This window comes from Streptopelia decaocto (assembly GCF_964273445.1).
Source record: "Streptopelia decaocto genome assembly, chromosome: 16".
NCBI classification, from domain to species: domain Eukaryota; kingdom Metazoa; phylum Chordata; class Aves; order Columbiformes; family Columbidae; genus Streptopelia; species Streptopelia decaocto.
Genome location: NC_138671.1, coordinates 5427402 through 5441424, shown reverse-complemented (window position 1 = coordinate 5441424; position 14023 = coordinate 5427402). Strand labels below are relative to the sequence as shown.

General features: G+C 45.2%; 1 protein-coding gene across 1 annotated transcript in view; it reads right to left on the bottom strand.

Annotated features, from left to right (window-relative positions):
• CACNA1G (calcium voltage-gated channel subunit alpha1 G) overlaps nucleotides 1-14023 on the bottom strand; it is a 140945-nt gene that overhangs the window by 18807 nt on the left and 108115 nt on the right. The window contains exons 27-33 of the mRNA XM_082066963.1: nucleotides 8277-8428; nucleotides 5706-5815; nucleotides 4514-4647; nucleotides 3289-3359; nucleotides 2931-3009; nucleotides 2733-2854; nucleotides 1389-1730 (exon numbers count right to left, since the gene is read on the bottom strand). Of these exons, the coding sequence (XP_081923089.1) occupies nucleotides 1389-1730; nucleotides 2733-2854; nucleotides 2931-3009; nucleotides 3289-3359; nucleotides 4514-4647; nucleotides 5706-5815; nucleotides 8277-8428 (1010 nt within the window). The remainder of the gene's footprint in view (nucleotides 1-1388; nucleotides 1731-2732; nucleotides 2855-2930; nucleotides 3010-3288; nucleotides 3360-4513; nucleotides 4648-5705; nucleotides 5816-8276; nucleotides 8429-14023) is intronic.

Sequence of the window (14023 nt, the reverse complement as noted above, 5' to 3'; positions counted from 1 at the left end):
TCCTGGGGATTGTATTCCTCTGCTATCATGCTCAAGCATCAGATTTTTCCTGAAGATTTTGGCTGGGAGAAAAAATAATCGGAATAAAATCTGCCTGGGGATTTTGAGGCCTCTGTTAGAGTGAAAGAGCAAGAAACACACTCTGGAGGTTATAATGAGAATAAGCCCTTTGCAAAGCCACCTTCAGATGAGACTGAAGAGCTGGGGGTATCCTTCCCACTCACTTGTCTTGCAATTTCTCTCTTTGCCAGTGTGAGGGCCGGTGCAGGGCAATGGTGCTGAGGACAGTTTGCCAGTACTCTGCTGAACGTGTACAACAACAGTTGGGACATGCTGTTTCTTCCTAGAGAACGTAACGAGTCTGGATTTCCCCATGTTGCCCTGAACTCCCTTTTCCTGTGCCAAAGAGCAGCTTTGGACTCCATCTCAGATGTCAGTGACTCCTAATGGCACCAGAAATTTCCAGTAGCTTAAGAACTGCAACAAAGCTTAAGCAGAGATTTACTCTTTTTCACCCTTGGACTAAAGATCATAAATGAGTTTTTCATGCATTAGAATACTCATTAGTCCACCCCAGGCAGAAGCCAAGATATGCTGTTGTGAAATCATGATGTAATAAAAGCTAATGAGGTCTGTGTAGAGTTTAACACAAGTTGCAATCAGCTAAGACTAAAAAAAAGCTGGACGGTTTTTTCTTGTATAATTCCAGTTTGGTTCCCTCCCAAAGGACCTGACCTCACCTCTCATTCCTCAAACTGAGTTTTCATCCAGAAACTGGTGCTTTAGAGAGATTTGTTGCAGCTCATAGCAGCTACCGCACTCCAGCCCTGCTCCTGCTGGTGGGAGTTTTGCCACCAGTTCTGGTGAGCTCAGGTTTGAACCTCCTCTGATTGATTCTGTTGTTAAAATCATCTTTTCTTACCAGCTTGATTGCAGGGATGGATTTTAAATTGAAGTTACATAAAACAAATCTAATATCTAAGCAAAGATTAGCCAAGTTTTATTCCTCTTCTATGTCGTGGTTTATGGTCTGCGTTAGAAAAGCAAACACGTTATGCTCATGATTTTGCTGTCACAAAGGACCTAGCCCAAACTCTGGATTAGAGTAAATTTGGAGATAGCTCTGAACTGAGTGGCTTGGGCATATCTCCAGAACAAACTGCAAAGCTCTCTACCTCTGAACAGATGCATCAAGGTGGTCTGGAGACCTGCCTGGGTCTCTTCCTTGGAGCATTGGTGCCCACACCATGCAATGGCCACTCAGCAGACAGTGAGGAATACAAGCCCTGGATGTACGTACACCCACTGCTCCATCACCGACTCGTGCATGTCTTCCCCCAGCAAATATGCAGGTCAAGCCCTCTTCACCCTCCAACTGAGATTCTCACCATAGGGTAAACTAAAGAGAGCTGAGAATCCACCTTGATTTGCATGGGATTGGTACATCCTCGAGGGCTCTCGGGTCTCTCTCCACCGCTGCTTGTCCATGCAAAGATGTCTGAGGGGTTGTGTTGGCCGGGGGTGATTGTCTTCATCTCCATCTCCAGTTCTGCTTCGAGCTCTGCCTCCTCCTTCGCCTCCTTGTTGCTCTCCTCCAAGTGCTTCATGAGCACGGCGATCACCACGTTCACCAGGACAAACTGGGCCGTCAGCACGAAGGAGACGAAGTAGATGGGTGAAATGACAGTGTTGTAACAGGTGGACTCCTGGTCACAGTCTCGCAGAGTGTCCTGGAAAAAGGGGGGAAATGAGGGACAGATGTGGAGAGTTTCCAGCACAGACTTCAGTCTGCCGTCTGGTCATCTGACTGCAATGGGTTGTCGTTTCATTAAGAAAACTGAGAAGATTCAGCAAATTTCATGTCTAAAATGGCAAAATACTTGCCAGTAAAACCTTACATTTTCTGTGTTAGTCACCACGAGCAGGCTCTGAAGAAATCGTTCTTAGGGTGTGTGACAACAGACATCGACGCCCTGCTGCTCCCAAAGGAAAGGCTGTTTTATCAGGTTAGACACCAAACGCACAAGAGTGTGACAGATGGATCCAGGGCAAACCAGGGCGCAGCTACAACCCATCAGTGATCCCACCTGCAGACACTCTTTCCTCAAGTTCGCACCTTGTCACGAAGACTTTGGCCATCTATCACTCACCATGGGCTACAAAGGGACAGAGAAGTGATTCCTTCGTACTAGCTTGCACCTTGTGCATTCATAGACCTGGTTTCTTCACAATAGCATTCCTTATGGCTGTTCCCTAAGAGAGACTCTCAGAAACCTGGGTTTCCCCAGGAAAAAAAACCCACAAAGTAAACCCAACAACAATAATAATAGTAACAGGAGACTTTTAGGGAAAACAATAAAACTAATGCATATTACTGAGCTGAACTCTTGTTTTACTTGAGAGATGAGTCCCTTTATTTTTCCCCCTTCTTTTAAAGTTGCTCTCTTAGGTTAGAAAAGGGAATATATGGAGTTTGCCAGGAGCCTGCAACTGTAGGCACCACATTGTTGGGAGGAGGAAACAGAACTAGAGACTTTGCCCAGTGCGTGAATGAGGACACCAGCTCACTGCAGGACATGAGTGTGCTGGCTGAGCATTCTTACCATCCTGGAGCAGCATGGATGGCTTGTAATTAATTATAATTAATTACAATAATTATTAATAATATCTATTAAGAATTATTAATCATTATCCTAATTATAGGCAATACTCCTTTTCCCTGGGTCTCTTACCTTCATTATCCCATTCCAGTTGTCTCCCGTGGATACTCGGAAGAGGGTCAGAAAGGCCATGCCAAAGTTTCGGAAGGTGGCGTGCCGTCCCAGCCCCTCGCAGGGGTGCGTGTCATCGCATTCTGGGGACCAAGCACAGCCGTGAGACCCCTGTGCGCCCACCGCTCCCTCCCCAGCCACCGGCACGGGAACACTCACCGAGGTCTCCAAACAGCTCCACTCCAAGAGCTGCAAATATGAAAAACAACAACATGAAGAGAAGACCCAGATTCCCCACCTGGAAAGAGAAAAAGAAATAGGGGGGGAAAAACACACAAAAAAAGAACGTTCATTGATTTTTTTGTTCCAGACCTGTTTCTTGCTGTATTCTTTAATCCAAAACTTAAATTGCTTCAGGGGAAAAATGACCTCAATGTGAGGACTGTATCTCAGACTGAGCTTCGGAAGGGAAATACGATTTTCTAATGACAGTAGAGATAAAATGATTAGCATTCCTCTGCGATAGGAAATGAGGTCTGGGCCAGAGGAGATCTGGTGTGATATGGCAGTGGGTTACCTGCGGCAGCGCTTGCATCACGGTGTCCAAGAGGGCTCTCATCCCTACAGCCATCTTCAGCAACTTCAACACTGCGGAAAACACGTTCGTAATATGGTAACGGCAGTGTTAACAAACTCAGTCCCTCTCCCAAGAGCCGCAGATTATAGGAAGAGAAATGTGAAATCGTGTCAAGTGTTCTCCATTAGCTGCTATAGTCCCAGGCCTTTTTACATTGCTCCTGGTTGCTTGGATACTATTAAAATCCTGTGAATAGCAGCATCACCTATCCTGAGACTTGGAGAAAGGGTCATCGTTCTGCCTGGCTTTTCCTTTCCCCACCTTATCTGTGTCGGACTCATCTCCTCCTTCCTCTGCTTATCGTGTGCAGTTACGTTCCCAGCCCTGGGGCTACTTTCCCACTTCCATACGTGATTCACTGATTTACACATCTCTTCCAGAAGGTTGCATTTCCAATTAGAAACTACATGTATTTTTAATTCTGAAAGGGATCCAATGCACAGGAAAAAAACACTTTTTTCCCCCTTGGAGACACAGCAGCATTTCATTTCTCCTCCAGTTCCTTCTTTGCTTAGATGATGGCTGTAATCATCGCAATTATACCTCAGAGCACAACGTTGCCCTTCAGGAGGGCCCAGGAGTATTTTATTAAGGGCCTGAGCACTCACATTTTACCTCTTCCCCATTTGGCCCTGAGAGCTCCCTGCTCTGAAAAATCAGGTCCCGAAGAAGTTGGCTTCCCAACTCGGGTACGTGTCGTTACAAGTCTGAGGGGACAGATGGGTGCAGAGTGACGAGGCATGCTTTGTCACCAAGTGGTGATGTAAAGTCCCACGGGAAATTAAATGTATTAGATGCTTGTCTTTTAAAGGCAACATCCTCGAGCTTGTGTTCTCTGATCCCTGATAGAGACAACTTCAATTTGACTGGCATATTTGTTACAGGTACATCTCTGGGAGCTACAGCCACAGCTATTTCTCCTTTATTTCTAAGCGCTCAGCTTTCAAGTCCTCTCAAGACAGAAACACATAGTCAGTTAGCTCAGTTTTTGGCTCCTCACAAGTATTTTCCCCCATTGTTCTTTCATTTGTTTACAGCCTGTTGATGCCAGAACTATGCACATTGCGATGGGGGTGTGCCCCAGGATCATTTCCCAACGCTTCACTCTCTCCTGGCGGGGACCCCGCACCTCAAACACAAGCCAACTCTGCTTTATTCGTCTCACCTCGAGCAATCCTGAGTACCCTCATGATTCGGATAATAGTGGGGTTAATTGGTAGCGAAGCGTTCACCTCGATCTCTTCCAAAGTGATGCCCATGATAGACAGGAGCACGATTGCCAGATCTAATTGGTTCCATCTGGAGAAAACACAAAATGAAGTTTAACATCTACTAAGAAGCTGGCAAGGGGAGGTAGTTTGTTTCACATGAATTCCAGTCATTTTGATGGCTCTAGCACTCAAATGAATCTGCAGCATTTTTCCGAGGGTATTATACAAAAGAGTTATGTTATGAAATCATTACAACTAATGCATCTCGTTAGAAAATCAGCCAGTTCCAAAGATATTCTTGACTGAAGGGAAAGAGGAACAAAAGCTGGGCAGTTTTCTACCCAGAGGCTACAGACCTCAGGGGAGATGCAGCCGTATCTGTCCAGCCACTTACAGACATGACACTGGTGGACCACAGCACGAGATCTGCCCTAGAAAGAACCGGACCCTATGTCGGGTCCTTGCAATAAATATTATGTTGGGTGAAAAAAAGACCCCGGGGATTTGTGCCAGGTTGGAGAGAGGCATAATCCCAGCCTGGACAGCCAAGACATGGGGAGAGGGATGGAACCAACCCTCAGCTGCTAAAGGAGTCGTGTCAAGTCCTGCTCAGTGCCAGGGCTCTTGGTATTAACATTGAAGGAAGCAAAAATGGAAGGAGAAAGATTCACCAAGGATGTAAAATCTGTATTTGCGAAGTAATAGAGTGAAAAATCTAAATAAAGAAGGATTTTCATCTGCTGTTCAGCATCTGCTTAAAAAGAGGTCCCTTTTCTCTTGCATTTCCACTCAAGGCCAGATTGCCTCTGTTGGCATAAATGTTGCCATTTCACCAGGTTCTCTTGATTATATGGACACGCAAGTGGTGTGAGAAGAGAACCAGCCGCTCGGTGTGAGACTCGCTCTTATTTTATCCACCCCAAGGGCTGAAGTGGCGCAATCACACCCCTTGGTGTGCCTGATCCTTTCTCCAACTCATATCCCAAGCTTTCACCGAACCAGGTTTCAGTTTTCACACCAAAAAGCATTCAAACATGTCAGACTGACACCACTGGGAAGAGCATCAGGGTCCAGGACACTGAATTTGGGCACCTGTCCCCAGAAATGTGCTTGCAGCCCTCGCAGTCAAGATGAAGCTTTTGTTACCTGTCTTGGAAGAAGCGACGAAATCCAAAGGCAATAAGCTTGAAAACAGACTCCAGGACAAAGATCACAGTAAAGATGTAATTGCAAATCTTCAGGGCTTCATCAAGAACCTGGGATGTGGACACAGGGTTAGATGCCAGTTCTGCTGAGGGGCTTTCTGTCTGCAAACTCACCCTCCCCTCCTCTCCCCAGCTACTCATTTCCCAGCTACAGATAAAAGGCTCCAACCATGGGCTCTCTCCGATGACAAATGTCCCAGGGAAAAGTCCCAGTGCTTCAGAGAGTGCACAGCCTGCATTTCTGCCTGGCCCCAACCCAGCTGATTTAAAGGGTGTTTCAAAAAGCCAGACCCAATTTGAAATCACTGTATCTTTGAAAGTGGGTCCATCCTGTAATTCACAGGAGGGGGGCTGACACAAACCCAAGGCACGACCCAAACCCCACACCAGTAATCCAGCCCCAGCTGGGATCTCTTGGGTGAGGGGTAGGACCCGCTGCATTTGCAGGTGTCAGCAGCGCAAAACCCCTCGTGCTTTCAGCAGAAAGCAGAATTTCATCCCACTTGCTCATTTGTTCATTGCTGCAAGAGCTGTGGGCTGGCTGGGATCGTGTAAGCACTGGCCAAATGGCTTCTTGGTGACAGCCTGTCATTTACTCCTCACCTTGAGCTTTTGGCAAGGGGCAGGAGAGAGGGATGGCACGCCAGCAGGAACGAGTGCCTCGGGTTTTCCTCTGCCCACCCTTCCCTCTGCAGGTGTCCCAGCCTGGCCGTTAACTACAGGTGCCTCCTGGCTGGGACAGCTCCTGCACAGTCAGGCATTAAGCCACGGCAGAGATTATTTCATCCCAAAAGCCCAGCTCATGGAGGAGTGCTGTGGCAGCAGCATCCTGCGTGGCCTCCCAGGTAACATCCATCAAATGGATGTGTCCAGAGCACTCTTAGGGATGCGAGAGATGGCAACAAAGTGCTCTCAGACAAAAAAAAACCAAAAAAAACACCCCACCAAAACCCAATTGCTAATCTCTGAGTGTCAGAAATCAGTAGAGGGGGTTTTAAGCCACGCACTCTGCCTTCATGTTACAGTTTAGCTTCAAGCATCCACGGGTGAAAACCACCTCAGCTGCCCGAGAAGTACAAGCCCAGCGCCAAAGGAAGACGTGGCTCTGAATGAGTCTCTCTGCTGTGCTGCAGGGGACCTGGGCTTTGCCAGCAAACACGCAGATTTATTTGGCAAAAGCAGGTTTTACCCAGCAGCTCTTTGCTCAAAACACCTTTACGCGCACCACAGCCCCTCCTCTCTGTGGGCAGCTGTAGCATCTACATCTGGGATCTCATCCACAGGCCATCCCACCACCAACCCCTTTCAGCACCAACATGCCGAGCAATCATAAATTTGGATATAAAGCTCTCTGATATGCTTAACCTTTAAATATCTGCAGCCATCAGTCACCCGAACGGTGATTTCGGGGCCCTGATTCAGCACGTGCATGGCTCTTGTGTGCTGTCATCTCAACACAACCCAAGCTTGAAGTTACTACCCAGATGCTGCATACCAGAGGCTTAGAGACAAAATGTTATTTTCCTGAAGAAAATTAAAAACAAAAGCCTGCCCAACATTTTTAAAATACAAGAGAAAATGTATCTGCAAAAGGACTGCGGTAAGACGCACGCCCTAGAGCGATTCCAATCCAGGCTTCTTAGCCAACAACCTTTTTCATCACCAAATTACTGAATCATTCAATGAGCCTTCCATGGTATTTAAAGGTGACCTGAATAGAAAAAAATAAATAAATTGGGCTTGTGCCCTTTCACTTTTTGGCTTCTTTATGATAGGCTGGAGGCTGTTTTTCCTCTTGCCTGCATGTCTTATTTGTTTGGGTTTCTTTTACATTAGGTATTCCAGTCCTGTCTAGTCTTAAAGAATATTTCCCCCTATTGTGTGTTATATTTATTCATTCTGAAAGTGGCTAATAAAAATAAGTGCAAGTTAGATGGCAAAGGCAGCTATTTCCATTTCATTCTTATGCATGAGAGACTTGACATCCCAGGACAGGCTGTTTTTATTTTCAGACTATGACAAAGACCCAGGAACTTAGCGCGCTAATATATTAAAATGTATTTTAAGGACCAGCACAGAATCCAGTGCCTTTGAAAATTGGGCCCTGTGGACTTTGGGAATTTAGGAGAAATTTTGCAAAAATAAACATTTCACCATTTTTTTTAAATTATTTTTTTGCCTTTTTTTTTGGGGGGGGGGGGGGCGGGGCGAGTGGAAATCCTAAGTCAAATGGAAGATTTCAATGGTAATCTCATCTAGCAAAGCAAACAAACCTGCTCCCCTCATCGTTTTTAAAGCAACCCTTTTGCATTCAACTAGAAGGGAGAGGTGCAACAGGGCCCAGGTCCCAAAAGGCATGGTTTGAGCTGGAAGTCAGACGAAGGATGGGGCAAAGAGACAGGCTGGGCAAGGTGGACAGAAGCCCTGAGGTCTGACAGCAAAACTGGCATTAATTCTGCCCATCAGCACATCCCACCACAGCCAAGCGTGTCCGCCAGCTCTGTCCCCATACCTTGGGCTGCTGGTAGTGCTCCATGGCCATGGTGATGACGTTGAGGCCGATCACGCCGGTGATGAACAGGTCCAGGTAGTGGCTGGTGCACATCTGGTGGATGAGGAGGCGGAAGCGGGAGTAATCCGAATAGTAGGGCTTACACTGAGCTTCTGCAGCGGGGAGGAGGAGAGCGGAGAGGCACAGCAAGTCATTTCTCTGCGTCTTTCTGAAGTCAACGCACCCTCACTTTCCAGCTCCAAAGATGATAAATTCTAGACCTTTACAGCAACATGCTGTCTTTTTTTTAAATTTATTCTCCCTTTTTTCTTGCTGGCATGTTACCATTTTTAATACACAGCAGGGCTCCTGTCATCTTATAGACGTTAAACATCTTCAGTGGGACATGCGCTATACTCAGCCTTATGGCATCAGGGATGAGGTGAGCTGGGACTATTGTGCTGCTAAAGACTCTTTTCCCTGTAGGGAAATTTAAATTAAATTTAAATCTAAACAACATCTTTTGCTTATGCTGATTTTAAAGGATCTTAAAAGTCCCCAAAGTATCCAAAAGCTCGATTAATGGTCAGATACCGGGAACAGATTTTACTAACAATGGCTTAAATACACAGACCATTGAGTTAGCGGTGGTCTTTGAAAGAGAAGTAATTCAGTTATATTATATTCTTTGCAGTAAACTGCAGATAGAACAAAATTCAACACTTTGGTTGTCAGGGCCCTGAAAAACGGCCCATAAAAAATACCAAGGAAAACTGATCAGTCAGCCTTAGCGATTAGAAAATAATGATCCTCCATTTAGACAAGATTATCAAAATACAGATTTCACTGTTCGAGTCATTCCTATGTTCGGCTGCCTCAGGGATGACACATGCTCTTCAGACCTTGAACATTCCTAGAGATAAACTCATTTACTCACCTAATCTCTAATGGGGAAATGCCAAGGCTGAGTATATAATTCAGTACAATTTTCAAGAAGGCATTATAATGCAGATTGAAGCAGAAAGGACTGTCTTGAATATGTCAAAGTATAATATTACTCTCATAATTAGATGATCAACTGGTTATGAAAATTATTGAGCTGTAAGAATTACACGGCCTGATATTTAGTGCTGCTCAGCAAATGTACAGTTTGATACATTATTCTGAGCAAAAATTTCGGCAGAATGAAGCCACAAAGCACAGGTTTGGGTTGCCCTCGGGGAAAACTAATTTTAGAAGATTAAATTTTGCCTGGAAATAGAATTCACTTTGTCAATAGCCAATGACTTTGCAATCAAACCCATAGATTTAATGGTTTCATGCGCTCCCTGCTTCATAACAGGATCGTGACAAATCAGGGTTTTGTCTTTTCCCTAGAGACAGACCTTTCCCTTACAGCCCAGGGACCAGAGAGACAAATCACTCAGCGCTTTTATTCTGTAGGGGTTTGGAATGCCCACAAATCTGTTTCAGCGTCATCAAATAAAAGGTGGTATTAATATTCACTTTCTGATCTGCAGTGTGCTTTAGGTGATCTGTACCTGAGTGCTAAAGCACGATATCGATGAAAAGGTCTATAAAATGAATTTTCATGCTGAATCTATTGAGTGCTTACAAAAAAGCAGCCTGGTAGCTGCTGACTCACTCATAAGACTTTGTCAGATATCTCAGAATCTGCATAAATCTCCATAAAGTCAAGATATCTCGATCACATTATGCTAAATTATGAGTAGCAAATTAACTAAAATGTTTGAATACAATTAGGTTAGGAATAGGACCTATTTTTATGAACCAACTTATCATCTCAGAAAGAAACACCATCGTAATTGGATCACTTACTTCTTCTACATTTATGCATAATTCACATTCAAAAAGAAAAATGTCAATGTTACTGCCTTTGCTTGCAGTGGATTTACTTGTGAATAATTACACTGGAATTCAAGTTTTTCTTAGCTTTGATTGGCAGGTAATTCCAAAGCCTACAGAATAGCACCGTCGCTGTTAGAACAGAGAGAGGATTTAGAGAGAGGTTGTAAAATGTCTCCTGTGCAAGGCTCCTGCACCTGGATTAGCCAGTGCATGACCTTATAAGCAGGGTTGCCAGTTGTTGAGATATTTTCCAAGGTTTCTTCCCTTTCACATCCCCCCTTTCCAAAACACCAAAGCTCCTTTCCACTTTTCCCAGCACATGCCCCAGCCAAACATCTCTGGATGCTGCTCTCGCAGATGCGCTTGCAGCCTTAGATAATCACCCTTGGTAAATGTTTCACCCTTCCCCATTAACGTTAAATAAGAGGGGATTTGTCAACCCTGGTCATTATCCATGTCACCACTCGCTTCCCCGGTCGTCGCATGCTGGCCATGCAAGTTAGTGCAATAGAGATACTACCGCGAGATGAACCACACAAGCTGGCATGCTGTCCGAGGACTATAGATAAATAGCTACTGTGTCTAGGCAGGCAGGGAACTTTCTGAACAGACAAACCATTTTTTTCCCTATTGTATAAATACCATTTATTTAACCCAATCTGCACAGTTCTGCAATGAAGTCGGGGGTTGCTCATGTATGACCATCCAGGTGCAAAGCCCATGCCCCCTATCACACAGTATCGTTTCTAATTATTGCAGGAAAGATCTAAACAATACCAACATCTTGGGAAATACAGACATCTGTTAAACTCCGGGTGGTGAACTTCACAACTAACACAACACCACATTATGTACTGTTACAATACACTGTGTCAAGAACAACAAGAGCTCTGGGTTAGTCTTGGTTATTACTGGAAAGGTTAACTTGGCTTCCCGGCACACATGGCGTTAAAGAAAAGAGGAGGAGAGCAAACAAACAAAAGAAGAATTGGCAGAATGAGAATGTGAAAAGATGGGGAAATACAGCAAAAGCCCACTACAAGACTTAAGGCTGGTAAACAGGGTGTAAATCCAGCTGCTTCACTGTGGCCAGAGGCCAGGAGGGTGGGAGAGGGAGAAGTGATTCAAATTTAGATATCGTTACACTGGAGAAAATCAGCTCAGACGGTGGAGCCTGAGCAATCTCCTCCTAACTCAAGCAGGAAGGAGATTTTACAGCTTGTAAAGTCCCACCTGCTCCTTCATCCCGGGCGATGGAGATCTGAGGGGACGGTGCTGGCAAGGGGACTGTGTGCCTGGCAGGGGGGCACTTGGCTTGTCACTTTTGTGATCCCTCAATTCAAGTTGTTTCCAAAGCAGACATTCTGTGCTCATCTTGGCATCATTCCATGGGATTAATAATTGATCCCCTTGACAAGGGCTGGGAGGCAGAGCCCGGCAGCCCCAACCTCTGTCCTGGGGCCGCCACACTCATCGTCATCCTCTTCTGTCTGTTTAGAGCAGCAGCGACCATGGCTGTTATGGGAGAAACATTTCCCATTCCTGCTTAACCTGTCCCTTTGCCCAGAGAGGTGGTGGGTGCCCCATCCCTGGAGACATCCCGGGCCAGGCTGGACGGGGCTCTGAGCAACCTGAGCTGGTGAAGATGTCCCTGCTCATGGCAGGGGTGGCACTGGATGAGCTTGGAAGGTCCCTTCCAACTCAAACTATTCTAGGATTCTTTGGTGATCACAGCCCAGCTTTGGGGCATTAAACCCCAGGCTCTGTGGGAGATGGGGCTGAGGTCACTCTTTTCCTGTCAAATGCATTTTCTTGGTGGGAATGGGGCTGGGCATGCGGCTCTGAAATATCTCCAGATAGCAGCTGCCTGCAAATATAGCCCTGTCAAGAGAGAAATTGCCACTTTCCCCGAGGTGGCTTTTGAGCCGGAGGTGCGTGGGCATGGGAAATTGGAATTCACAAGAGTGGGACAATTCCATTACCATCTACTCCAGCTTCTTCCTTCTTCTATAATAAGGGAATTAACTACTTTGCAGGTCTGAGTATATCTGGAGGACAGCAGCACACCAGTGAGCAATGAGCCTGTGACGCAGCTGGATTTACAAACTATATCAAGAATATTATTAGGTTAAAAAGTAGTTTGCACTGAAGGAATTTTTTGTTTTAAACACAGTGTTTTACTTGGCTTTCATTGTACTGAATGGACTTATTAAAAAAAAAAAAAAGGGAAATGGAAAATGATAAACTATTTCCACTGCGAAGATTCTGGTTATGATAAAATATAGACTCAAAAACAGAAAGAAAAATAATAAAATCATAATCTCACTAAGCACCAAGCAGCAGCACGCTCACTCACACACTTCTGCATCTTATCTTCACAGAAAGAGAAAAGAAACCCTCTCTAAGTGATGTGTGGAAGATTTGGGGTCACAACTCCAGGTTTCTCATTGAACCACAGGAGGTTCGACTACAGCACCCAGGACTGATTCCCTCATATCCCTCACAGTCAGGTTCAGAAATAAAACCTTTCTGTTCCCTCGCATCGGTGCCTGAAGAGCAGCGTGGCACATTCACTACTGCTGGATCCAAAGAGAAGACAACAAAAGGAAACACAAAGGACAGACCTGACAATCGCACGCTTTTTAAAGGCAGAGTCTAAGAGTCTTTCTGAGCCTGCGCAGGACAATGGAGGGGTTGGGAATGAGTTCAATGCCTTAAAAATAACATAAACCTGCCTTGATGTAGCTCTGTAAGACCAGAAAAAGAGTCACAACCAAATAAAATGAAAAATAAATAAAGAGACCCCCAAACCCAGGGACAACACCCCCCCTCGTGCTGCCCTGTTTTGCGGGAGGGGACAGGAGGCCTACCAAGAAGAGCAAGAATAAAGGCAAAGAAATAAGAATACCAGGAATGGCAATGGGAAGGAGATTCGGGATTTAATAAAGCATGTTGTGATAATGTCCAACAAGGCCTTAGAAAATTAAGGTAGGAACTTCTGTCTCCCCAAGTTGTCCTCTGCAGTGAAAGCCAATAGCCCTCACCTTGTGATTTTTATTTAATCAAAACTCCCAGCAATATGTGAGAGATGGATGGAGCTCTGCTCCCGTCTCAAGCACTGGGAGCTTGTTCACAGGTGAGAGTTTTAATGGCACATTTTTCCTAGCATATTATTTTTGTCGAAAATTACAGCTATATTTGTTTCTATGTTAGCGCCTCTTTAATTATTCAGGCTAATATTCTTAAGTTATGAATTAAACAAAATGCTTGCCAGATCAAAGCTTCTTCTAAAAATAAAAGGAGCAAGGGACAGATTTGCGGCCCTGAGTTATCATGCTGGTGATGGAGGACAGGAAAGGGAGACGTGAGCCAGCCCTGCTTGGCGTGGCCAGGTCAAACCCCAGCAGCCATCAACCCAGATGGTCCATCCCCTCCAGGACCTGGAAAAGCTTTGAGGTGGCATCTTTATTTCATTTAATTCACAAGATGCCTCATATGTTGAGTGACTCTCAATCAATACAAAGAATTTACAAGCTGGGCAGCACAACGGCTAAACCCCACGTCCACCCTGGCTCCGTTAAAGCACTGAAGCTCTATACTATACTGAATTTTACCCTGCTGAAAAAATGCTGTGTCTCCCTGAAGCACAGTGTGTGTGGAGCAATGAGCAAGGGCTGGAGAAACAATGAAATAACCTCCCTAAGCGAGACTGCCTGCCTTCCAGAGACACTCCTGCAAATTAGTCAGAGACTCCTAAGCTGGTGGTAGGAAAGCTAGAGTAAACGATAAAGGACCCAATTCACAGTCCAGTCATTATTCTCAAACAAAAAGAAAAAAAACAGCAAAAAAGGGGGAAATAAAAAAAACCATGAAGAGTCTGACAGTGTCTTAATGAAAAC